Raw genomic sequence first — 25,193 nt, forward strand, 5'->3', positions numbered from 1 at the left:
GTCATAAATAAATGAAATATAAATAAAATGATTTATGAAATAGGCTACTATCATTTTCGCTTCAAGTTTCTAATGTACACCTATTTTGCTTAATCTCAACATCTCGGTTGTAAACAACATTATTCTTGAAACCGGAAACATTGACATTGCTTAGGTTTTTATTTTTACAGCCATTTATAAAGTAACCCCAAATAGCAAATATTTGAAATTATTCCTTTTTTTTAAATTTAGAACGTATAATTTGATAAACAAGCCATACTAATCTTCAGCAAGCGCTTGCACTGTTTTTAGCCTATCGTCCTTTTATGGAAGAAGAAAAAAACGGTAATTGACGTTGCCACGGAGACGACAGTGCTTGAAACCAACGAGTGTTTCTGTTTACAGCAACCTGGTGGTACTATCCGGGTTAAAGTTTTCAGCAGAGAAATATATCAGCACATTGATATAGTTTCATGTTTAGCAGGTGAGTGCAGTCATGTATTGTTAAGTAGAGCTTTATTCTACACCGCTTGTTGTAAGTAACAAAACATACCAGCAGCACACGGAAGAAAGTGCACAGGTGTTTGGTAATGAATTTTGTTCTAACATGTCCATTTTCTTTCCCCTTTAGGTTTGTGGAAGCTGAACAATAATGGAGCGACTTCAGCAGGTAAGGTTTTGACTCTCTTTCCGACGAGTTGTCCATCTTTTTCCACATTTTAATTCACTCTCAGTCAGAATTTTGGAAAAATAATAAAGACAACCATTTTTGCTGACATGGTTATCTAAAGTTTATGTATGTAAACCGTAACTGCTGCAGAAAAATAACATGCCTTGCAAAAGTTGTATTCATAACTCTTGAACCCTTTCACATTTTGTGACTTCGTAATTTCAAACTTATTGCATTTTTGGATTACTTTATGCAATACACCAAAGGATACATGTTTTTTAAAAAAAAAATTAAACTGTAAATATAGTATGTGAGAAAGTCAAAGGGAGTTAAGTACAGGTGCACACAATACTTATTGGATTTTTATTTTTAAAAGATCTTGTAAACTTTGTTTCCTGATCACTTCATAATTATGTGTTCATCTATCATTTAAGATCTCATAAAAGGCATTCAATGTTATTGTTTTAATGTAATAACATGTAAAAAGGTTCAAGGGGTGTGAATACTTCTCCAAGACACTTTATTTAAATTCTACAGTTGTTTGTAATTCACATTTGGAGACTATGGTTAACACGAACATACAAATGTTGCTCTTCCTTTCTTGATCCCCACAGATGGAAGATGACTCCCTTTATAATTTGGGTCAGGCTATCGGCCACCCTTTCCCTCCTCCCCTGCCTGAAAAGTGTGCTGCCGATCCATCAGACCTATATCAAGTAAGACTGTCAAACTCCATTTTAATTGTTAGCAAGTTCAGTTTTTATGTTCATTGAACTCCTGTCATTTTACTCTATCAGGTGGTACAAAGACATAGTCACTACCCACCCATCATTCAGACCAATACATGCTGTGTGGCTGTTCCGTTTAAAGAACAACGGCACCACCGCACTCCCTGCGAGTCTATCGGAAACAACTACAGCCCCAAGGCGCAGGACTTGAAGATAGACAACCTCAGCAGGCAACATCCATCATGCAAGTCCTTGGCAACGGCAACTGGATCAAAGAGAGCGTAATAGCACACGTTGCAAAAGAAGTTTCACGCGTGCCGCATTCTTTAACTTGAAGAACTTCATGCGTTTGATTGTGATTTTCACAGGAGGCCACCGCGCAGCCCACCTACCCCCCCTCAGCCAAAATCCAAGAGAAGAAAGTCATTAATACACAGAAGCCCGCCAATGAGTCCTACTGAGCAGCTTGTCATCATGTACAAGCAGGAGGAAACTCAGAATGCTCAGAATGAATACAGTGAAAGTGACCTGGAGGTAAGAAGCAGTGAATTAAGTCACAGACCTCTAGAGATCATTCTCCTGTATTTGATTTGAATTCATTGGCAATCTTAACTTTTCTCACACAGAGGTATACATACTACGTCAAAAGAGGTGTCCCCTTTTACATGTTGGCCCCCTACCCAAAGCAATCGATGGTCAACATTAAGAATATGCTGCCTCCTGAGCCAGAGGAGGGTGTGAAAAAACCCATCCGAACCCTGAGGAAAAACTTGACAGAGGAGGTCGAAGATGGTTATTACTTCAACCTCAGGAAGAGCATAGGTAAAACTGTTCGTGTTTACAGTGTATATAGTGCTGATAAAATGCTAGATTTTTGTACCATAGAAAGTGGGAACACTGATAAATTCATCCAAAATGTTGTGTACCATGACACAAATCCTGTGCACATAACTGAAAAACAAAGTAATATTTTATAAGGGGAAAAACAATATGTATGTGCATTCTAATTTATCAGTATGTTTTTTTTTTCTTCACAAACTGGTTTGCGAAGCTGTTCATAATTTCGTTCAGACTGACAATGCCTTTCCATCTCTAGAAAAAAAAATATTATGTCCACAGCATGACGCTACCACCACCAGATGTTACTGTTGTCATCGTGTTGTTTTTAAGTATCGCTCAGTATAATGTTTGTGCCAAACTTAACTTTTGGAATTGCGGCCTAATGGTCATGTTTGGCTTTATTAGTACGTAGTCCATTTTCCGACAAGGTTGACAGTAATAAATTATGAAACACCTTCCAAAATCATTGTAATAAATACTTTGATTTTTTTTCATCAGTGGACTACATTCTAATGGACCCATCTGAGGGCCAGCGACTGACAATAAACAACATTCCAAAGCCTTTTCCCAGGAGGGTGATTCGTCCTCCGGTTCCCTGGGCTGTTAGCTACAGGGACGCCAAATTGTGGCAAATGCAACATCTTTTTAATGTGTGTCCTTTTATGGGCCTCTTACAGCAAATCTGGATAGAACGGTAAGGCAAGCTGTTCATTTATTGGCTTGTGTAGTTCATGATTTTTTTAAAGCATTAAAAATACGTATTTAGTAAGTGTAATGCTTACTTCGACTTGCAGCTGTAACTTGTATAAGTGGCATGTGAATCATAATAAATGACCTGAATGTAATTACAAACTGGGCATTTATCATGTCATTTATCATTTATTGTGAACATTTCTTATAATAAGAAACTTGATTCATTGTTATCTTGATAAATTTCAATGATGTGAAAAAACAAACAAAAATAACTTTATCTGTAATGCAATTTTTTACTATTTTCTTCACTGTTCCACTGTTGATGCATTTCATATTTCTTATTTCAGCTACTCATCCTTGAGATTTGTGAAAATGGCAGACCTGTTCTCCACCACCTTCCCTCTTTCGCCATCTGAGTTTGTTGTCTTTATCCAGAAACAGTGCGAAGCCACCAGACAGGAACTGGATGAAGGGTGAGTACTTCCTGTCGGATAAGCTGTCTTCCTCTCGCACTACTGGCTGATGTCCAGAGTTAATCGGCATAGTTGGATTTCACATCTGCTAGTTTCTGCCGGGGAATCCAACTGAACATGAAGCCTGATGTTCCCATCTTTTCCACTTTGTCAGACACATGTCAGACTGGTTTTCACTGAATTCCTTAAACTGTTTTATTTCTAAGTTATTAGCGTGTTTAATATATTTTTTTGTAGAAACTGTGGATACCTGCCTGTGCAGCTGCACTGTAAGACAGTTACTTCCAGAAAATCGGCAAGAATGTTGCTTAACCACTATCAAACTTTTATTTTTAGGGCTTTGAAAGAAATGGAAACAAATTATGTGTCTTTGGAACATGTATGCTTCCAATAAAATACCAACAAATAGACTGCACCGCAAAAACATTAATAGCCCTGCAATATCTCCACTATTTTGCAACATCTAATCTATTTTATGTATGGGAAACGAGCATGAATTAGCGCATAATTAAAAAATCTTACTCTGTTCTGGCTCTGTTCTATATGATTTCAAATTTGTCTGCATATTTATACACAGATACAGAGATGATTAATCCTTTAAAATGTGGCTTCTAAAGGTTTTTGATAAGATTGATAAAATGAGAATTTATTTCACAGACATTTCACCGACAAAACATAATAATAAAGTAAAACTTTCATATTTCTAAGTGTAAATACAATACTTAATTACCAAATATACATACTCAAATGTAAATGTAAATACATCACTTGTTCAGTAACTGTGAGTCTGAAAAGGAGTATTATGAAGTAACAACAAGTAGGGTGTTTGATGTAGGTTAGTTTTTCATTGCCTAAGAATTAAAAAATAATTTCTGTGAAATTAAGAAAGGAGAAAACTAAAGTTTGAATAAAACTTAAGGCCAGTTTAAGAAAAATATTAAAGTATTTTGGTTATTTGATGCAAAATATTAAGAAAGTGAAGTCGCAGACAAACTTTCTTCATAAATAATATTTATCATCTCCGTTTTCTTTTATCATGAGTACGTATTCCTTCAACAAACACAACCATAAATGAACACTGTTCAGATTTGGATTATTGATGTTGATGGCAGATTATGTTGTAGTGAAAATAAATCTCTTTAGAAATATTCCCTGATAAATTAAATAAAGTTATGTTTCTGGACACTAAAATATGTTCTGATAACTGAGATCAAGATAGTTCTATTTAGACTCTAACAGAAATGTCTTCTTTGTTTAAGGTGGCTGCCTTATTGTGTATCACTTTTTGTTATGCATGAGAGCATGTGGGTGGACCTTTTACCTGAGAGTGAGCCAGTCCTTGTTGCCGAGTTCTTCCACTGCGTGGCTGCACTCATGTCACTGCAACTTCGAAGCCTGGTCATAGACTCCTTACAGGATCTGCTACAATTTTTCTTGAGACACAAGGTGTGGACTTTTTGAATTTTCTTTTTTTTTTTGGAACATGATGCTTGAAATTTCAAAAATAAAGTTCGCACACATGCTGCTTTCTTTTAGGATTGTTAGTTAACATGAGCGTTTTCAGAGCTATTATTCCTGTAGAGCGTTTCCTGATTTATTTATTTTTCTTCTTTTTTTTTTCCCAGGAGGGGAATGACTTCAGTGGAGATTTTGATGTGCTGATATTTGTTCATTCTCAAATTTTGCTGGTTAAACTACAAGTGGAAAATTCTGAGATTGAGTTTTCTCCCAGCTTCCAGGAATGTTGGGACGTCATTCGGCGAGCCTTTATGCAAATAATCAAAAGTGCACAGGATCTATTAACAGTAAAAACTTTCAATTGATTTGTACATGTCCCTACTGTTTTTGCGTTTTTCAACTTCTCTGTGAGATTTTATAAAATACATTAATACTATGTATTGTGTTTTTTGACCAGCTGGAATGTAAGCTGTTTGCTGATATTGACAGCCAGTATCTACGCACTGTCCGACCTAATGAGTCATTGGTCAAAGACATACTTGCCCAAGTCAAAGAAGCTTTCGAGAAGAACACAGTTGGTCCACAAAGGTAATGACACATGACCAGATTTTAAATTTCGCTTGGTATGAAGAGTATGGAAGTTGTTAACATTTTTATTTTATTCTTTAGGTATCTGGATTTATATGAAAAATACAGGAATCTCCTTGACAATACATCAGATGAGAAAATTTCTGAATTTCTCACAAAGACACACTCTTTACAAGATTCTGCCAATGTAATTCAGTCTGAAACCTGCATTATTTTCCGCTTCCTTTCTTGTTCTTTTTTTTATAATTCTCTATGATGTGGAAAAATATTTGTCATTTTACTCATTTTTTTTCTATTACATGCTACAGATAAGAAAATGATAACTTCAGCAAACACAAAATTAGCTTTTACATATTGTTTTCACTTAAGTGTTAGAAGCAATAAAACCTAACATAGCTATAATTGGAAACAAACAAAACGTCACTGTAGAATTTACAGTAACTTATTGGCAGCAGGATTGCCAGCCAGTTACTGTAATTTTATGGTAAAGAAATTACAGTAACCTTACTGTAATTCTATTACAGTTGTACTGTGATTTTATTGCAGTTTTACTGTAATTTTTATTACTGTCTTACTGTAATTTGATTAGTGTTACTTTAATTTCTTTAAAATAGCACGGTAATTATATAACATGGTTACTGTGATTTCATCACATTTTTATCATAATAAAATTACAGTAATCCTGTAGTAATATATATATAGTATAGTATAGTATAGTATAGTATAGTATAGTAATATTTTCAAACACAAAACTGCAATTCAATGTTTTTTAAAAAGTACTTACCAGGTGAAAGTCATTGTTGGCCCCGCCCTGTAGCCTGTGAACATTCGCCTCCAGCCGGTAAAAATCCCACAATGCAACTGTACATTAAAAATCTACAGTACAGCTGTAAATTTCCGCACGTGAACCAGCGGACCAATCACGTCCCATATACTTTCCTTACTCATTTCAGATCACAGTAAAGAGCTGTATTTTCAAAACCCAGCGACCTCACAGTACTTTCATGCTGTAGTTTTACACCCATTTGTTACAGAGTATATATATATTTATATATATACTGTATGTGTGTGTAATCAAATGGATTTAAGTCAATTTATATTTACTGAAGTTATCTTTGTCTTATTGGAGGTTTGTTTGATCTGAAACATGACATTGTTAGTTTTTCACAAGACTAACTCCTGTTGCATGAATCCTCAGAAAATTGACAGCATCATGCATATATGGATGGATATAGCTTCACTCCGCATCGCAGTGCCACTGTCCATGTTCTGCCTGAATGCCAGGGACCTGAATGATTACCTGTGTGACTGCGCAAACAAACTGATTGCCAGGATTGTCACGTTTGAAATGGATGAGAACCGGAGGCTCAACATAGAGTAGGAACAAAAATTGAGAGCTGAAATTTAAGGTATTGGAAAAACAACCTTTGAGCTTTTTCTCTTTTCTTAGCATCTGCAAAAAGTATGAGGAGATTACAAACATTGCTAAAACTAGCCCTAAGAATACAGAGGAGTTAGTGACCCTCATCCAGTACGTCCAGACTAGCCAGGATTACACCATTCACAAAATAATAGAGGAGATTGAAGATGCATGTGACCGTCTCAGCTTCCTCATGGACTATGCTACTCAGTCAGGTATATGGTATTATAAAATTAATGAAATAGCATATAACATACCTAAATGTGAATTGTTTTTTGGATATTAACTGTTCTTTGTATTTTCTTTGTTGCCAAGATAATACTTGACTAAATTCTTAACAAATGTATTGCAAAATGAAACAATTTTTGTTTGTACATTTTTGTCATTGTTTCTTTTCTTTGGTCTCTCCTACACTAGCTTTTGACTTGAATCTGAACACCTGTGTGTTCTGCTGGCCCCGTCGGATTGTGTCAAAACTAGAAAATAGCAGATTACATCTGCAAATCCTGAGAGAACAGGCAGAAGAACATCTCCAAGAGAGGTTAGTCCAACCATCCATCCTTTGCAAAAACTGTTGTTCTTTTTCTTTTTTAATGTCTTTGTTGGTTCTAGTGGCCTGTATTAGACAGTTGTGAGACAGGAAACTGAAAAAGGAGGAAGACGTCGACAACTAAGGCCTCCATACATGGGTCCCGCTTTTCCCCTGCGCTACCTCCACGACCAGCAATTCTAGCTTTTGAGTTAAAAATACCTGCTGCAAAAAAATCTTTGTTTCGGGGCGTGCTGTGGTGGCGTAGGGGATAGCGCGACCCACATTTGGAGACCTTGAGTCCTCGACGCGGCCGTCGCGGTTTCAATTCCCGGACCCGGCGATATTTGCCGCATGTCTTCCCCCCTTTCCTGTCAGCCTACTTTCATATAAGGGACACTAGAGCCCACAAAAGACCCCTTGGAGGGATTAAAAAAATATATTGTAAAAATCTTTGTTTTCATTCATGTTTTGGCAAAAATATTCCTTCTTTTAAGTTTTAGAGTAACAAAAAAAGTGGTCAAACTTACAATGGACAAAATACAAATTCCCAGATACAATGACGTCAATTGAATTTTTTTGATAACAATGAAAAATTTAAAAAATGGTGAAGTTTTAGGGCTTTCTTGTAAAGTTCCTTGAAGTAACAAATACAGCATGGACTAATATTGAGAGAGTCGCACAGCACTATCCTGTCAGGTAGTTGGTACTGTGTTTATAGATATAAAGACCTCATCTTAATTCCTCAGAAATTTACTTGTTGCATTTGTTCAAGTTCAAGTTTATTTGTATGGTACATTTCAGCAACAAGTGTTTTCCATCATAAAAGCATCATACAGTCACCGATTATAAAAACTAGCTATGAAAACTGCAACTTGTCCAACGCTGTCATCAAAATCATCAATACGCACCCAATATATTGATTAATGTTAGGTTTACTACTAATCAATGGCAACTCTTTGTTTTTAAAAAACAATTTTTGTCTGGTCTTACTGTAAAACTTTTCCATAGAAGATATTTAGCTTGTCCAAGTGGACAGCAAAAAAAATTTAGTCATATTTGAAGGTTTGTATTTTGGAGATTATTTCTGTAGCTTCAGAAAAAACAAGCACAAAGTTTGTTTTTTTTTCTTCTTTTTTTTTTCAAAACATCCATTTACAAAATCCATAAAAGTTGCTTATTCTATGATCATTAATAATCGTGACATTTAGATTGATGACAAGTTTGTGTACATATTTCATTGTCCCTGTATGTACAATGCTTAAAATGTGAATCGTCTCTGTCTGGATGTCTCAGAGTCTTTGAATTTGATACGAGGCTGCAGGAGTTGAACAAGGGGATCCTGGCTTTTAGGAAAAAGGAGATGATGAACATGGAAGAAATGCAGCAGAATGTGGCTACTCTCGCTCAGATCACAGCCAACCTGGAGGCAGCTGTCACTGACCTGGAGGTGAGACAATGCACTCCTCCCATGCAAAGAAAACTATAGTAATGGTTGTGATTTGGAAAGCATTGTAATGAAGTCTAGCTAAAAAATAAAAACAGGAATAATTTTCTTGTTGGTGTTATTTTAAATAGGACATCAATAAGGAGCAGTCTTTGCTTGAGAGGGACCAGAGCGAATTTCCATTGCTCCAAATACTTATAGCAGATAAACAACCTTACGAACTGCTATGGAACACAGCCTTCAGCTTCGAGAGCAAGTCAGAAATGTGGCTGCATGGTAGGCAACTTACACAAAGCAAATGACACCCATGATTTTTTTTTTTCTCCACAGCGAGTATAGTCTTAAGTGCTCTCATTTGCTTAAGTGACTAAAACATTTTTCTCATATAGTTGTTCATCTGTTCTGATTTTAACTATAGGTCCTTTCCAGGGCTTGGACGCTGAGAAAATCTCCGATGATCTTGACATCATGTGGAGGACAATGCATAAGCTGATAAAGGCATTTTCTAGTTTTCATGGGCCTTCATCTGTTGCCAATACCTTCAAAAACAGGATAGACCGCTTCAAGCAGCACGTGCCTGTCATGATGACCATCTGTAACCCCGGTCTTAAGAGTCGCCACTGGGAGAAGGTTGGTGCCTTAAACCTTATTAGCTTCATCAGGCAAGCTGACTCGGTCGGCATTGTAGTTTCAATGTCGGGATCTGGGAGTGTCTTGCATTGAAATGATCAGCAAAGTTGATGGGAATGATTCACGACTCCTTGTGTCTGACTGTAGATTAGCAGCATATTGGGCTTCGAAGTCAATCCTGAGGAGAACAACACACTGTTGAGCATGCTGGACCTCGGGCTTTCCCAATTTTCCAAAGAGTATGAACATTGCACTTCAAATGACTTATGAGTTTGGCAAACGGTCTGTTGACTTTTTTCTTTTATCTTTTTAACTTCAATAAGCTTGGAGGAGATAGGAGCAACAGCCAGTAAAGAGTACTCTCTGGAGAAATCAATGGACAAGATGAAAAATGAATGGGCTAACCTGCATTTCTCATTCTCTGCGTACAGAGATTCTGTAAGAGAGCCTAAAATACACAGATATGGCTTGACCTGACATGTTTAATCTTTTTTTATGTTGTGTATTATGCAGCAGTTAAAGCAAAATACATGTATTTTGTGAATGATTGGATCTGAAGTGTTTGTGAACAGTATTACAATCATGTTCTATGAAATTATTTTTTTCATTTATTAACCTTTACTCAGACAGTTTTATATCTCATTGTAGGATACTAAAATTGTGTCAGCTGTAGATGATATCCAAGTCCTCCTTGATGACCACATCATTAAGACACAAACCATGCGAGGCTCACCATTTATTAAGCCAATAGAAGCTGAATGTAAGGTAAGATATGGGAACAGCATAATTACAGGTAATCAGTTTTGTGAAACTGTATCCTTGCCGAGATCAGATGTTGTGCTTCAGGTGGCATACAGGTCTGTGAATCAAGATATTGACCAATTGCTACGTTAAGGGTGTATGGATTTGTTTCTTTTTAATTACCCTTTGCTCACAGATACTTCCTTTGTTATAGGCATGGGAGGACAAGCTACTAAGTATGCAGGACATTCTGGATGCCATGTTGAAATGTCAGATCACTTGGCTCTATCTGGAACCCATCTTCAGTTCGGAGGACATCATCGCCCAAATGCCCGAGGAAGGCCGCAAATTTGCTATTGTGGACAGATACTGGAAGGACATACTTGCTGAAGCTGTAAGAGATTTGCAAAGCAGTGCCCATGATTTCTAACTTGCCCCAGTAATCTTGTGCTCACTTGCATCTGATCAGATTAAAGATACACATGTGCTAGTGGCAACAGGCCAGCCCAACATGCTGGGACGACTGCAGCAGTCCAATGACTATCTGGAGGATATTCAGAAAGGCCTCAATGCTTACTTGGAAATGAAGAGGCTGTTTTTCCCAAGGTTTTGCTTCCCAACTGTTGCTTCTTTCTCTGTTTCACAGCTACCACCTTAAGGAAGAAATGTCCATAGTGTCATTCTCTGTGTTGTTTCAGATTCTTCTTTCTCTCAAACGATGAGCTGCTAGAAATTCTGTCACAAACCAAAGATCCTTTGCGTGTACAACCCCACTTGAAGAAGTGCTTTGAGGGCATAGCAAAACTAGAGTTTACTAAGGAACTGGTGATTACTGGCATGATCAGCTCTGAGAAGGAAACTGTGCCCTTCACAGACAATATTTATCCGGCCCACGCAAAGGTTTTGAACTTTTCTTTATGTTTCTCACAGAAAACAATATGGTGGATTCATTCATGTTGGGCTGTGTTGCTGTTACTCTTTAGGGTATGGTGGAGAAGTGGCTGCTGGAGGTGGAGAGTCTTATGCTAAAGAGCATTCGACATGTCATCTATCAAGGAATGATTCAGTATGCAGAGGTATCTGTAAATATTACATTATCCTGCATGTTTAATTCAAGTTGTGTTGTGTCTTACTTTAGTAAGAGCTGAGTGTCATGCTTTGGAGGGTTTATAAGCATGCTTCACTGGGAGGAGACCCCATTACAGACTCAGAACTTGCAGGTAGTCTGGTAATGCTCTGGGATTCAATGTGAATGAGCTGGATAGTGTTTCTAGAGAGAGGAAGATCTGGGTTTGTCTCTTGAACATGTTATCTCCACAACTAAATTTCTGATAAGACAATGAATGGGTGAAAGATGTAAACTGTTTTTATAACAAGATATTATGTTTATGGCAATAAATCAGTCGATCAGTTTTGTTGAGTCATTCAATTAAACAAATTCTGGGTGGAGCAGTAGAGACCGATCGGATGTAGCTTTAGAGAAAAGCACCTATGATTCTATGAGGCCATTTGAATTGACCTGGAAGACGGACAATTCTGTAGGTCAAAGTTCACATCCAAAATGTCTGTGCTTCACCACAAAACAAATTCAAGTTTTGATGAATACTCTAATCAAGAATGAGTTGTTCATTGCATTTGAACTAAATTTAAAATATATTGTTTGTAAAAGCAAGGAATTACAGTTGGAATAAATCCTTGATTTTGATTATATTAGCATTTAACTTTATTAAATGTTTCCCCTTTTCTTATCCTGTAGATGCCCCGTAAGAAGTGGGTTTTGAGTTGGCCTGGCCAAGTTGTCATCTGTGCCTCGTCCATCTTTTGGACCAGCGAAGTATGCGAGGCCATCCAAGCTAATAGTCTGCTGGTTAGTTATTAGATCATTTATCCTGATCTTTTTCATAAAAGCTGTATGTAGTTATTGTGAGCTTGTCTCATGTCCTGAGATTATATGTTTCAAAGGCGTATGTGGAGAAGTGCAATAGTCAGATTTCTGACATTGTGGAGCTAGTGCGAGGAAAGCTGCCAGGAGGAGCTCGAATGACCCTCGGTGCTCTGACTGTCATTGACGTTCATGGTAATTTCTAAATTCTAAGATAAATAAAAGTGACCAAATATGTTCTTTTTACATTAAATGAAATTGTTTTTATCTTTTTTGCAGCTCGGGATGTTGTCGCTAAACTGGCAGAAGATCGTATATCCTCCTTGAATGACTTTTCATGGATTTCTCAACTGCGCTACTTCTGGGAAGAAGATGAAGTGATGCTGCGCATGATTACCACCTGCCTGAAATACGGCTATGAATATTTGGGGAACTCCCCTCGTCTGGTCATCACGCCTCTAACTGATCGCTGTTACAGGTAACTTTTGCAGAGTCAAAAGGTCTCTAAGTTAAACATAAAGAAAGGCACAATGCTGTGCATTACAGATTACAACATCTACATTGAATTGGAGTGTTTTTATTAAGAAATATGCATTTGTCCAATTACATTGTTCAGGACACTTATGGGTGCTTTGAAGCTGAATTTAGGTGGAGCTCCTGAAGGTCCTGCAGGAACTGGCAAGACTGAAACTACGAAGGATCTTGCAAAAGCTTTGGCCAAACAGGTAAACTGTAATCAGAACATTTCAGTTGTTATCCACTTTTTATATGTAACCCGATATTGATGCCAAATATATAACTTTTTTAGTGTGTGGTGTTCAACTGCTCTGATGGTCTAGACTATAAAGCGATGAGTAAATTCTTCAAAGGACTCGCTCAGTCTGGAGCCTGGGCCTGCTTTGACGAATTTAATCGTATTGAGGTGAGTTCAGGTTGTATTATATTGGTGAATTGTGGATGCATGTCAGTTTATCATAATGAACCAAACAACAGTCTTGCTTTCAGCCTTTTTAAAACATTGCCACAGGTTGTTTTAAAATGACTAAAAGCTAATTGATCCAAGTTATTCATATGAATTAATTACAGCGGGGGTATTTATCCAGCACCTTTTCACACAGAGTCCAATATTTGTTTTTTGCACAATAGCTCAATCTCAGTCATAATAAATAAAGTGTGTCTTCCTTGACAATGTGTCAGATGAAGCACACACCAGCTTCACTTCCTGAAGAGGAATTTTTCAAGTGCTAAAACATTTTACAGTTAGGGGCTAGTGATGATTATCTTTTGTAATTGTTTGAAATTACACTGTGTATTTTTGTGGCATCACTTATCACTGTAGTATTTTTTTAACAAATGTGCTTTTAAAAAAAACATCAACAATAACTACACAGCAAGTAATTTATTTAAGAATTCATTGTGTAATCCTTTTGCAGGCACTTTCAGAATATAAACTTTAATATAATGCATACATTATCTCATCTATCTAATATATTTTAAATGGGGGAGATGGTGGCTATCTGCAACAGTCAATTGGGAAGGTCACCAGACCATTTGTTTTTGTTTTATTTGAAACAAATTTTCCAGCTGAAATGCTGGAAATAGTTCTTATTTTTGAAGAAATATACTACAATACTCATAGAAATGCTCTCAACATTTTAAGATAAGATGAAAAATCAAAATATGTTTAAATTAACAAAATAAAACAGAGACAAGTGTGACAAAAGCTCCCCTGAAGAGGCTGCAAATAATTCCAGAGGACACTCAGGGAATTGGTTTAATAAAGTGTTTCTGGAGATATAATAGATAGTCATGTTGTCTCCAGGAACTTACACATGGGTTGGGTCTCAGCAACATTTTTTTTAAATTAGACTGTAGAAAAACTAAAATTTCCTGTTTTCAGTTTTTTTTAGCGTCATACAGGAAAATGTAAAGAAGGGCTTTCAGCTTGTTGCCATTTATGGCTCTTTTTACAGCAACACATACAGACTTAAATACTAAAAGGAGTTTGCATTTATCTCTTAAGAATTATCTCAATGACAATATGTGTTGGTGTCATAGGTGGAGGTCCTGTCTGTGGTGGCCCAGCAGGTGCTCTGCATACAGCAGGCTATTGCTAAGCATCTGAAGAGGTTCCTGTTTGAGGGAACAGAGTTGTCCCTCAATCCAACCTGCTCTGTCTTCATTACCATGAATCCTGGTTATGCAGGCAGGGCTGAGCTCCCTGACAACCTAAAGGTACTTTTCAGGTCAAACTTTTCAAGATGTTGTACATTTTTAAAGAACTCTAATTGTACACTTGCCTATTTTGTCTTGTAGGCCCTTTTTCGTACAGTTGCTATGATGGTGCCAGACTATGCTCTCATTGGAGAGATCTCACTGTACTCAATGGGGTTCATTGATTCTCGCAGGTATAATACAAAACTCAGTAAATGCATTATGAGTTGATTTAAATACAAACTGTTGATTCAAATTTCTTTGGCAGTCTTGCACAGAAAATTGTGGCCACCTATCGGCTGTGCTCTGAGCAGCTTTCTTCCCAGTACCACTACGACTACGGTATGCGAGCTGTGAAGTCTGTCTTGACTGCGGCGGGAAATCTAAAGCTGAAATATCCAGAAGAGAATGAGAGTGTGCTTTTACTTAGGGCGCTGATGGATGTCAATATGGCTAAATTTTTGGCACAGGATGTGCCGCTGTTTCAGGTACATGACTTCATGCCATTTCTACACACTGGTGTAGAAATCATCCATGAGTTTGTTCTCAGTATTGTCTCACATTGTGCTGGTGGCTACAGGGTATCATCTCAGATTTGTTTCCTGGAGTTGTCCTCCCAAAACCAGATTACGATCTCCTTTTCAAGGCACTTGATGACAATGTCGCAAAGCTTAACCTCCAGTCTGTGCCTTGGTTCATTAGCAAAATCATCCAGGTATCGAGGCTCTGATAATAGTATTTAAATATATATAAATGATCTGCTAATGTAGTTAATCTGTTTTTATTTAGATTTATGAGATGATGTTGGTACGCCATGGCTTTATGATAGTGGGAGAACCTCTTGGAGGGAAGACCTCTGCTTATAAAGTTCTTGCTGGTGCCCTTGGAGACCTCTGTGAAGGTTGCTATAAGAATTTAAAATGTACCACTGCTTTTTTTTTGTGGTCAGTTATAAATGCTCTGATTTTTATGTTTTCAAATCATCCTCATTTAGCCGAGGAGATGGAGGAGTTTGCAGTAAGCTACTGCATTATCAACCCCAAAGCTATCACAATGGGTCAACTATATGGTTGCTTTGATCCAGTCAGCCATGAGTGGTCTGATGGGGTCCTGGCCACCACCTTCAGGAATCAGTCAATTTGCCCCTTAGAAGATCGTCAATGGATCGTCTTTGATGGTCCAATTGATGCGGTCTGGATTGAGAATATGAATACTGTGCTGGATGACAACAAGAAGGTACTCCACTTCATGAACTTTCTTCTAGTACCCATACTCTGAGAGTCTGAGCATTTTTATGAAAGAACGTTCACTCTACCCTTCAACAGCTTTGTTTGATGAGCGGTGAGATCATTCAGATGAGTGCCAAGATGAGTCTAATCTTTGAGCCTGCAGACCTGGAGCAAGCTTCTCCAGCAACTGTCAGTCGGTAAGCAGCTGTAGTGATCTTATTTGTAAGCAGAAATAAGATTAGATATCTGATTATTGCTGATTACATTTGCTAAAAAAGAACTGTCTTTCCTATCTACAGCAGCTTTTGGTGCTATGACATAAGAACTTCCACAACACAAGTTAAAATAATTGGTGTTATTTTTTTCTGTAACTTTTCATGGGCAGGTGTGGTATGATCTATATGGAGCCTCAGCAGCTTGGATGGACTCCCCTACGAGATTCCTACTTAAACACATTGCCTAAAAGCCTGGCGGATGAACACATAGTGCTGGTTAGAATACAGATGCTGTGTATTTTCTTAATTTGCTAAAGTCCTTAATAGTCACTGCCTTTCTGAAAACTTAAAACATACATTGCCTCTTCTCATTCAATATTTTGCTTCTTAGATCACAGATCTGTTTGACTGGTTAGTTCAGCCATGTTTGGACTTTTTGGAAAAGGAGTGTTTCTTTATGGTGCAGACATCTCCAATTCACTTGGCCTACAGTCTAATGAAGCTGTACACTTGTCTGATGGGTTAGTAAGAACACAGTTTAGTAGCATAATGAAGATTGTTTAACTAGATAAACTTGTTTATTTTGTTATACCTATTTATCAGATGAGATAATTGCGTTAGAAACCGACAGTGCACACACCATGACCAGTGAGCAGATAACCATGTGGCTGCAGGGGCTGTTCCTTTTTGCCCTTGTTTGGTCTGTGGGAGGTACCATCACTGGAGACAGTCGTAAGAAGTTTGACATCTTCTTTCGCAATATGCTGTTGGGCATTGATGATGAGCATCCTCGTCCCAAAAGCATCAAACTTAAAAAGCACAACAGCTTCCCGGAGAGAGGTCACCACATATCAAGCATAATTTTAACATATAAATATCAGCCAAACTCCTGCGATTGTCATGTCAACACCTTACTATTGTTTTGCAGGAACTGTCTATGACTACTACTTCCACAAGGATGGATATGGACAGTGGAACGCCTGGACTGATGCAATCACTAAAGAAGAGAATATCATCCCAGCTGGAATCAAAGTCAGCATGCCCATGTGTATACTGTTCCTTGCCTGCTCCAACTGTGAGATCTTTCTTTTCTAGTTTCCGTCTTTCAGCGTGAAAGTGAACTAACTTCCTTTTTTCAGAAATCAAACTGAATAATAAGTGTATTATTATTATTGTGTCAAGCAGATTGCAAGTATTGATTGCCCTGCCCCCATTAAACGTTTTTTTCATCACCAGGTGTCAGACCTGATCATCCCTACAGTAGAGACGGCACGTCAGACATTTTTCCTGCACACTTACCTGTCACATGAAATCCCCATGCTGTTTGTGGGTCCCACGGGCACTGGCAAATCTGCCATCAACAAAAGCTTTCTAGTGAAGTTACCAAAGGAGAAGTACACACCCAACTGCATAAACTTCTCAGCCAGGACCTCAGCTAACCAGACCCAGGACATCATCATGGCAAAGCTGGACAGACGGCGGAAGGGAATGTTTGGACCTCCCATGGGAAAGAAGTCTATAGTTTTTGTTGGTAAGGATGCTAGACCGTCTAAAACCTCTGTGTTGTTAAATTGTGGAATTAATTAGAAATAGCGATTGTTTTTCCCCTTCTCTCCAAAGATGACCTAAATATGCCAGCTAAGGAAAAGTATGGTGCTCAGCCTCCCATTGAGCTTTTGAGACAATGGATTGATCACCACCACTGGTATGACAAAAAGGACACCTCCATTCTGCACATAGTGGATGTGCTGTTCATGTCTGCAATGGGGCCTCCTGGTGGTGGAAAGAGCGATATTACAGGTATGTTGAAAGGAAAGTTACTTGTTATGTATTAAGACATCCATCAGTCAGAAGAGTCAGTAACAAAATATTTGAAATGGCAGGACGTTTTACTCGACACATGAATATCATCTCAATTGATTGCTTTGATGATGAAACGCTGATGAAGATATTCTGTTCCATTTCTGACTGGCACTTCAACAAGGGATTTGATGCATCTTTCCTCAGGTAACATTTTTTTATTTGAGGATGTTGGAAATAACACATGAATTATTGAAAATACTGTCACATTGCAACCACAAACCTAATTTAACTTTAATATTACTTGGTATTTTATGTGGTAGACTATTATATTAAGGGTGCTGACATAGCCATGCTACACTTTTTATATCTCTATTTGAGGACAACATATTTTAAAGCATAAATCAGTTTCTTTCCATTTTACAATTATGCATTACTTCTTGTGGTCTGTCACATAAAATAAAAATATTATTTAAGTTTGAGGTTGTAATGTCATACAGTAAATGGGAAGGTGTTCAGGGGATGTGTGAATACATTTAGGAACTACTGCATTGTGCTGTCCTAGACTTGGCAAGCTCATGGTTCAGGCCACCATGAACCTCTATAAAGCCACTATTGACAGCTTTCTCCCAACCCCATCAAAGTCCCATTACATTTTCAACCTGCGAGACTTCTCCAGGGTCATACGAGGTGTGCTTCTGGCACCACCCACACACATGCAGGTGAGAAAAAAAATAACCTGGGTACCTTTTATGTCTCTCCTTCTCATATGCCATTCAATTCGTTCATTTTTTTTCAGGATGGAGATAAACTTATCCGGTTGTGGGTTCATGAAGTCTACCGTGTTTTCTATGACCGACTTATTGACAATGCAGACAAGGAGATGTTTTTTGAAATTGTCAAAGAGAAAACCTCTAACGTCTTTAAGATAAATTTGGACAAAGTAACTCAGTGAGCACTATACAAAACAAATCTCAGTGTTACAACTGCAGCTTTTCTGTTTAAATGTTCCTATCTTCTGTTTTTTTTCCAGCTCCTAGACCATCTAAGCACAGATGGCACTGTGGTAGATGAAGACATCCGTAGTTTGTTTTTTGGTGACTATGCCAAGCCTGATTCAGACACTAGGGACTATGATGAAATCACAGATTTGCAAGCTTTGCAAGAAGTGATGGAATTATATCTTGAAGAGTACAACAGCAGCAGCAAGGCACCCATGTCCCTTGTGATGTTTAAGTTTGCTATTGAGCACATTTCCCGCATTTGTCGTGTTCTGAAACAAGACAATGGTCACCTTCTGCTTGTTGGTATCGGTGGCTCTGGTCGCCAAAGCACGTCTAAACTGGCCACGTTCATCAATGATTATGTGCTGTTTCAGATTGAGTTGACCAAAAACTACAGCATGACGGACTGGCGCGATGATCTCAAACAGATAATGCTCAAAGCAGGCATTGAAGGAAAGAGTCTTGTCTTTCTGTTCAATGACAGCCAAATTAAAGATGAAGCCATGCTAGAAGACGTCGATATGTTACTTAATACTGGCGACGTGCCAAACATTTTTGCAGCTGATGAACGTGCAGAAATTATTGATAAAGCACAGGGTATTGCGCGGATGGAAGGGAAAAAACTTGATTCAACTCCATTGTCAGTGTATAACTACTTCATTGACCGAGTAAAGGCCAACCTTCACATTGTGCTAGGTAGGCACTTTTATGTCAGCTTTCACTCGGATTTGACCAACCAGTTATAATTGAGAATTTATTGTTTTGATAGCCATGAGTCCCATTGGAGATGCCTTTAGGAACCGTCTAAGGATGTTTCCTTCTCTCATCAACTGCTGCACTATTGACTGGTTTCATGGATGGCCGAGTGATGCTCTGGAAATGGTAGCCCACAAGTTCCTTGAGGATGTGGAAATGGAAAGTGACATCAGACAGAAGTAAGAGGATGCAAAATTATGAAAAAGTAAATCATTTACAAGAATTTTAGTAAATTGCATTTGTTGTTTCTTTATTACTAAGGGTTGTAGAGATGTGCAAGACCTTCCAGACAAGTGTCAGGGAGATGTCTGAGGTTTATTTCTCCAGATTAAGAAGACACAACTATGTCACTCCCACATCCTATCTTGAACTTATTCTTACCTTCAAGAAATTGCTGGGGATTAAGAGGGATGAGGTGAACATTGCAAGAAACCGCTATCTTGTTGGTCTTGAGAAGTTGGAATTTGCTGCATCTCAGGTAATGAACTGTGACAATGACAAGAAGAATAAGAATAAAAGATTAATTTCTTTGAAATGGGAACTTGTCTAATGATAAAAATAGTTAGACCCAATTAATGGACCGTATTTTTCCAAGTAGCAAATTTTTAATTTGTCCTCATGCACAGGTTGATGGTATAGCACTTAAGCAAGTAATAAAATGAAATATATATATAAAATGAAATACACTGCTCAAAAAAATAAAGGGAACACTTAAACAGGTGTTTAACACTTAAAGTGTTCCCTTTATTTTTTTGAGCAGTATATATACTGTATATACGGACAGTATATGTGTGTGTGTGTGTGTGTCATGTGCTTACATTTGCCCATTAAAATTTGCATTTGACATTTGGTAAATGACTAATGATATACATAGTTTAAAAGACGTGACTGGTTTAAAAATAGAGCCTTATGGAACTCATACAGGGACTGTTATAATGCTGTATCTTATTAGGTTTCAGTGATGCAGCAAGAGTTGACAGCTTTGCAGCCAGAGCTCATTCAGACTTCAGCTGAGACGGACAAGATGATGATCAAGATAGAAAGTGAAACAGTAGAAGTTGATGCTAAAAAAGAAATTGTTTCTGCTGATGAGAGAGTGGCTAATGAAGCAGCAGCTGCAGCTCAAGCTATCAAGGTATACAGCCAATATATATTTTTTATAAGGCTTCATAAGACCATATTGTAACCATAATTTGTTCTGATGCATTCAATTTTATGGATACAATTTAATACTTACTGGTTTTCCTCCAGGATGAATGTGAGGGAGATCTAGCAGTGGCAATGCCTGCACTGGAGGCTGCCCTTTCAGCCCTGGATACTTTGAAACCTGCTGACATTACAGTTGTAAAGTCCATGTCGAATCCACCAGGGCCAATAAAACTGGTAATGGAGTCCATATGTGTTATGATGGGCATCAAACCTGAAAGAAAACCTGATCCTAGTGGCTCAGGTATGATCACATCATAGAAAGAATAATGTTTCATACAAAGCCATCCTATTGACAAATTTCATACTTTTACAGCATTCATATTAACGAATAAGTATATAGTTTAATTGTTATAACTGTGCTGCAGGTAAGATGATTGAGGATTACTGGGGTCCATCCAAGAAGCTTCTTTCAGACCTAAAGTTTTTGGATAACCTGAAATCATACGACAAAGACAATATCTCTCCTCTATACATCAAAAAAATCAGAGAAAAATTTATTGAGCACTCTGACTTCCAGCCTTCTGTAATCAAAAATGTCTCCTCAGCTTGTGAGGGTCTCTGTAAATGGGTACGAGCAATGGAGGTCTATGAGCGTGTAATCAAAGTTGTAGCCCCCAAAAGGGAGAGGCTGAAGCTAGCTGAGAATGAACTAGCTATACAGATGGACATGCTGGCTGTGAAAAGGGCTGAACTGAAAAAAGTTGAGGATCGATTACAGAGCCTCAATGATGATTTGGATGCAATGATTCATAAAAAGAAAGATTTGGAAGACAACATTGAATTGTGCTCTCAAAAGCTCATTAGGGCAGAGAAACTGATTGGAGGGCTGGGTGGGGAGAAGGATCGGTGGACGGAGGCTGCAAGACAACTGGGTATAAGGTAAATACAGTTATAAATGCACTGAATTCTTATTCATATTTTCAGCTGCAATAATTGTCATGCTTTGGTTTTCCTCTGGCAGATACACCAGTCTAACAGGTGACATTCTGCTCTCTTCTGGAACTGTTTCCTACCTTGGGGCTTTTACAGTGGATTACCGCAAAGACTGTCAGGAACAATGGCACAAACTGTGTCAAGAAAAGAAAATCCCTTGCTCTGAAGATTTTGCCCTCACCAGCACTTTAGGTAACCAGGTGGCTATTAGGGCTTGGCAGATTGCTGGACTGCCTGTGGACTCTTTCTCCACAGACAATGGTATTATCGTGTTCAACTCTCGCCGCTGGCCCTTGATGATTGATCCTCAGGGTCAGGCCAACAAGTGGGTCAAAAACATGGAGAAGGCTAATAATCTTGCAGTCATCAAGCAATCAGATGGAAACTATGTGAGAATCTTGGAGAACTGCATCCAGTTTGGGAAGCCAGTCCTCATGGAACACCTTGGAGAGGAGTTGGATCCAGTTTTAGAATCTGTGTTGCTGAAGCAGACCTTCAAACAACAAGGGGTGGAGTACATGAAAATTGGAGAAAATGTTGTGGAATATTCCAAAGAATTTTTGTTCTACATGACCACTGGGCTGAGAAACCCTCATTATCTTCCAGAGGTAGCTGTAAAAGTCTGCCTGCTGAACTTCATGATCACTCCACAGGGTTTACAAGACCAGCTTTTAGGACTCGTGGCAGCAAAGGAGAAACCAGAGCTGGAGGAAAAAAAGAACCAGCTTATTTTAGAGAGTGCTGCTAACAACAAACAGCTAAAAGAAATTGAAGATCAGATCTTGGAAGTCCTCTCCTCTTCCAAGGGCAACATTCTGGAAGATGAGACAGCCATCAAGATTCTCTCGTCCTCCAAAATACTTTCTGAGGAGATTTCTGAGAAGCAAAAAGTCGCCAGCATCACTGAGAAAGAAATTGACAACACCCGCATGGGCTACCGTCCTGTAGCTGAGCACTCTTCCATTCTGTTTTTCTGCATTTCAGAAATGGCCAACATCGAACCCATGTACCAATATTCTCTGATATGGTTCATTAATCTGTACCAGTATTCCATATCCAAGAGTACAAAAAGTGATGTTGTATCTGAAAGGATAAACAATATTATTGAGCACTTCACCCTCTGCATCTACAACAACGTGTGCCGCTCACTTTTTGAAAAAGACAAGTTGCTTTTCTCCCTGCTGCTTACAGTAGGCATCCTGCAAGGCAAGGGCCAGGTTAATGATGAAGTGTGGCGTTTCCTCCTAACCGGTGGTGTTGCCTTGGATAACCCTTATCCCAACCCTGCCTCTGAGTGGCTGTCCGACAAATCTTGGTCGGAGATCGTCAGGGCCTCCAAGCTTCCAAACCTAGATGAGTTTTTCATTCATGTCAGAGAAAGCATCTCCAAATGGAAGGATCTTTATGATTCAGCAAAACCCCATGATGAACAGCTGCCTGACCACTGGGATAGCTTAATGGGACTAGAACGAATGGTTGTAATCAGGTGCTTCAGACCAGATAAACTGGTTCCGGCTGTGCAGGATTTCATAGAGCTGAATATGGGGCAAGCCTACATCGAACCACCCACCTTTGACTTGGCGGGGAGTTACAATGACTCAAACTGCTGCTCTCCTCTCATTTTTGTGTTGTCACCTGGATCAGATCCCACTGCAGGTAATAATACGCTGAAGTGTCACAATAGCAGGCCAAAGTTTGTTATATATACATAAGAAAATGCAGAAATTCTTAACATGTCGGGTGGCTTTTGTAGTACTGTTGAAGTTTGCCGATGACCTGGATATGGGAGGTAGCAAGCTCCAGACCATTTCTCTTGGACAAGGACAAGGTCCCATTGCAGCTAAAATGATTGACAAAGCCATAGCGGACGGCACTTGGGTGGTACTGCAAAACTGCCATCTGGCCACCAGTTGGATGCCCTCTTTGGAGAGGATTTGTGAAGAAACCATCATTCCAGATAACACACACCCAAGCTTTAGGTACAATACTCTCTTCAAAGTGGAATAGGAATTCAAATTGGCTCCTGTAACTCAATCTTTTTAAATCATTTCTGTTCCCCACAGGCTGTGGCTAACCAGCTATCCATCAGACAAGTTCCCAGTTAGTATCTTGCAAAATGGATTGAAGATGACTAATGAGCCTCCTAAAGGAATTAGAGCCAACTTGCTGCGCTCCTACCTTAGTGACCCCATCTCGGACCCAGATTTCTTTTACAGCTCCAAAAAACAGGCCATTTGGCAGAAGCTCTTGTTCGGTCTCACTTTTTTCCATGCTCTGGTTCAGGAGAGGAGAAACTTCGGCCCCCTTGGTAATAAAAAAAAATCACAAAACGCTGACATAGCTTTTTTTTCTCTCTCCTTTTTAATTCCTCCAAGCTTGAGTATATTTTCAAAACTAGACAATTTATATCTAGTTTGGGGTAATTTCACAGCAGATTAATTTTTGTTTTTTTCTCTCATCTTCAGGATGGAATATTCCCTATGAGTTTAACGAGTCAGATCTGCGAATCAGCGTCAGGCAGATCCAGATGTTCTTGGATGAATACGTGGATGTTCCGCTGGAGGCGCTCACATATCTCACAGGTGATTTCATATTGGTTTTCTTAGAAAATCAACAATCTTACTCAAGATTTACGCAACCAAAATAGACAAAGGTATTCTAGGAAGCATGGATTTAGGAAAACGTCACAAACAAAAATCTGAAAAGTGGATCTTGCATCTGTGTTCAGGCACACACACGTTTATCCCAGCTACTAGAGTGAAAATGTTGTACAACTGGGTTTCATTGCAAGCACAACTACAAGATGTTTCTATCAAAGCATCTCATTATGTGCTCTTCCTTAAGAACAACTGGGGTCATTTTGTTTTTCTCAGGTGAGTGTAACTATGGAGGCAGAGTGACCGATGACAAAGACAGACGTCTGCTGCTATCCCTCCTGTCCACCTTCTACAGTTGGGAACTGCTTGAGCAGGACTGCTACTATCTGAGTGAAGGGGATGAGTATTTTGTCCCACTTCATGGACCCTATCAGGTACTGTCTGAGTTCACACATGTTCTGTATTGTAAATTTATATTTTAATGCAAGAGTGGGTTGTCCAGTATTATGAAGAGTCCTATTTCTCTGTTCATTTTGGCCACAATTAACAGAGGCCAGTATGGTAAGAAAAAAAACAAACCAAATATTTTCCTATTTCTCTGATAGGAAAATATTTTCCTTGAACAAAAGGCTAAATGAAAACCTAAATCTGTAAAAATGTAGAAAGAACACATCATATGCTTTACTTTTTTCCAGATATATGTAAACTACATTCGTAGTCTGCCAATTTGTACCGATCCAAGCGTGTTTGGACTTCATAGCAATGCAGACATTACTAAAGACAATCAAGAAACGAATCAGCTCCTGGATGGAATACTGCTGACCTTGCCTAGGCAGTCTGGCGGAGGGGGCAAGTCACCACAGGTTTGCAATATGTGTCTAAATATGATCACATAGTTTATGTTGTATGCAGTCATTCAAGAAACTGTGGGAATTGAAGTATGTGCTAAATAAACATCCGATAGGCTTGGACAACAAGCAGCGAACTAAGAAACGTTTTAAAATCACCATGTAGAAAGCAGACACAAAAATCCAACAGCAAAGTGTTGCAATGGTTTATCTAGATCACAGCATAATAGATTATGTTTTCACAGGTTCAAAAGGAATGGTTCAAATTTTTTTCAATGAGGTTACATTATAAGGTTATGGTTAGTTAATC

The 25,193-nt window shown here is 38.5% G+C and overlaps 1 protein-coding gene across 1 annotated transcript in view; it reads left to right on the plus strand.

The window, feature by feature from the left end:
- The first annotated feature begins 346 nt into the window (after nucleotides 1–346).
- dnah3 (dynein axonemal heavy chain 3) overlaps nucleotides 347–25,193 on the plus strand; it is a 31,759-nt gene continuing 6,912 nt past the window's right edge. The window contains exons 1-58 of the mRNA XM_028035454.1: nucleotides 347–463; nucleotides 611–649; nucleotides 1,264–1,365; nucleotides 1,447–1,658; nucleotides 1,746–1,911; nucleotides 2,004–2,199; nucleotides 2,716–2,911; nucleotides 3,258–3,383; nucleotides 4,643–4,829; nucleotides 5,009–5,188; nucleotides 5,299–5,429; nucleotides 5,511–5,616; nucleotides 6,628–6,806; nucleotides 6,880–7,064; nucleotides 7,267–7,390; nucleotides 8,675–8,828; nucleotides 8,957–9,101; nucleotides 9,244–9,455; nucleotides 9,603–9,694; nucleotides 9,779–9,893; nucleotides 10,104–10,220; nucleotides 10,411–10,590; nucleotides 10,666–10,802; nucleotides 10,895–11,096; nucleotides 11,180–11,272; nucleotides 11,953–12,063; nucleotides 12,159–12,273; nucleotides 12,358–12,556; nucleotides 12,695–12,803; nucleotides 12,887–13,000; nucleotides 14,137–14,313; nucleotides 14,395–14,486; nucleotides 14,561–14,780; nucleotides 14,873–15,007; nucleotides 15,082–15,193; nucleotides 15,287–15,528; nucleotides 15,618–15,718; nucleotides 15,907–16,012; nucleotides 16,128–16,257; nucleotides 16,340–16,576; nucleotides 16,665–16,768; nucleotides 16,973–17,267; nucleotides 17,357–17,536; nucleotides 17,620–17,743; nucleotides 18,102–18,258; nucleotides 18,336–18,479; nucleotides 18,570–19,236; nucleotides 19,310–19,475; nucleotides 19,558–19,774; nucleotides 20,249–20,431; nucleotides 20,548–20,746; nucleotides 20,871–21,384; nucleotides 21,467–23,094; nucleotides 23,192–23,417; nucleotides 23,502–23,746; nucleotides 23,904–24,020; nucleotides 24,312–24,469; nucleotides 24,731–24,898. Coding sequence (XP_027891255.1) covers nucleotides 632–649; nucleotides 1,264–1,365; nucleotides 1,447–1,658; nucleotides 1,746–1,911; nucleotides 2,004–2,199; nucleotides 2,716–2,911; nucleotides 3,258–3,383; nucleotides 4,643–4,829; nucleotides 5,009–5,188; nucleotides 5,299–5,429; nucleotides 5,511–5,616; nucleotides 6,628–6,806; nucleotides 6,880–7,064; nucleotides 7,267–7,390; nucleotides 8,675–8,828; nucleotides 8,957–9,101; nucleotides 9,244–9,455; nucleotides 9,603–9,694; nucleotides 9,779–9,893; nucleotides 10,104–10,220; nucleotides 10,411–10,590; nucleotides 10,666–10,802; nucleotides 10,895–11,096; nucleotides 11,180–11,272; nucleotides 11,953–12,063; nucleotides 12,159–12,273; nucleotides 12,358–12,556; nucleotides 12,695–12,803; nucleotides 12,887–13,000; nucleotides 14,137–14,313; nucleotides 14,395–14,486; nucleotides 14,561–14,780; nucleotides 14,873–15,007; nucleotides 15,082–15,193; nucleotides 15,287–15,528; nucleotides 15,618–15,718; nucleotides 15,907–16,012; nucleotides 16,128–16,257; nucleotides 16,340–16,576; nucleotides 16,665–16,768; nucleotides 16,973–17,267; nucleotides 17,357–17,536; nucleotides 17,620–17,743; nucleotides 18,102–18,258; nucleotides 18,336–18,479; nucleotides 18,570–19,236; nucleotides 19,310–19,475; nucleotides 19,558–19,774; nucleotides 20,249–20,431; nucleotides 20,548–20,746; nucleotides 20,871–21,384; nucleotides 21,467–23,094; nucleotides 23,192–23,417; nucleotides 23,502–23,746; nucleotides 23,904–24,020; nucleotides 24,312–24,469; nucleotides 24,731–24,898 — 11,247 coding nt within the window. The 5' untranslated portion in view covers nucleotides 347–463; nucleotides 611–631. The remainder of the gene's footprint in view (nucleotides 464–610; nucleotides 650–1,263; nucleotides 1,366–1,446; nucleotides 1,659–1,745; nucleotides 1,912–2,003; nucleotides 2,200–2,715; nucleotides 2,912–3,257; nucleotides 3,384–4,642; nucleotides 4,830–5,008; nucleotides 5,189–5,298; nucleotides 5,430–5,510; nucleotides 5,617–6,627; nucleotides 6,807–6,879; nucleotides 7,065–7,266; nucleotides 7,391–8,674; nucleotides 8,829–8,956; nucleotides 9,102–9,243; nucleotides 9,456–9,602; nucleotides 9,695–9,778; nucleotides 9,894–10,103; nucleotides 10,221–10,410; nucleotides 10,591–10,665; nucleotides 10,803–10,894; nucleotides 11,097–11,179; nucleotides 11,273–11,952; nucleotides 12,064–12,158; nucleotides 12,274–12,357; nucleotides 12,557–12,694; nucleotides 12,804–12,886; nucleotides 13,001–14,136; nucleotides 14,314–14,394; nucleotides 14,487–14,560; nucleotides 14,781–14,872; nucleotides 15,008–15,081; nucleotides 15,194–15,286; nucleotides 15,529–15,617; nucleotides 15,719–15,906; nucleotides 16,013–16,127; nucleotides 16,258–16,339; nucleotides 16,577–16,664; nucleotides 16,769–16,972; nucleotides 17,268–17,356; nucleotides 17,537–17,619; nucleotides 17,744–18,101; nucleotides 18,259–18,335; nucleotides 18,480–18,569; nucleotides 19,237–19,309; nucleotides 19,476–19,557; nucleotides 19,775–20,248; nucleotides 20,432–20,547; nucleotides 20,747–20,870; nucleotides 21,385–21,466; nucleotides 23,095–23,191; nucleotides 23,418–23,501; nucleotides 23,747–23,903; nucleotides 24,021–24,311; nucleotides 24,470–24,730; nucleotides 24,899–25,193) is intronic.

Source organism: Xiphophorus couchianus, chromosome 13, assembly GCF_001444195.1.
Source record: "Xiphophorus couchianus chromosome 13, X_couchianus-1.0, whole genome shotgun sequence".
NCBI classification, from domain to species: Eukaryota; Metazoa; Chordata; class Actinopteri; order Cyprinodontiformes; family Poeciliidae; genus Xiphophorus; species Xiphophorus couchianus.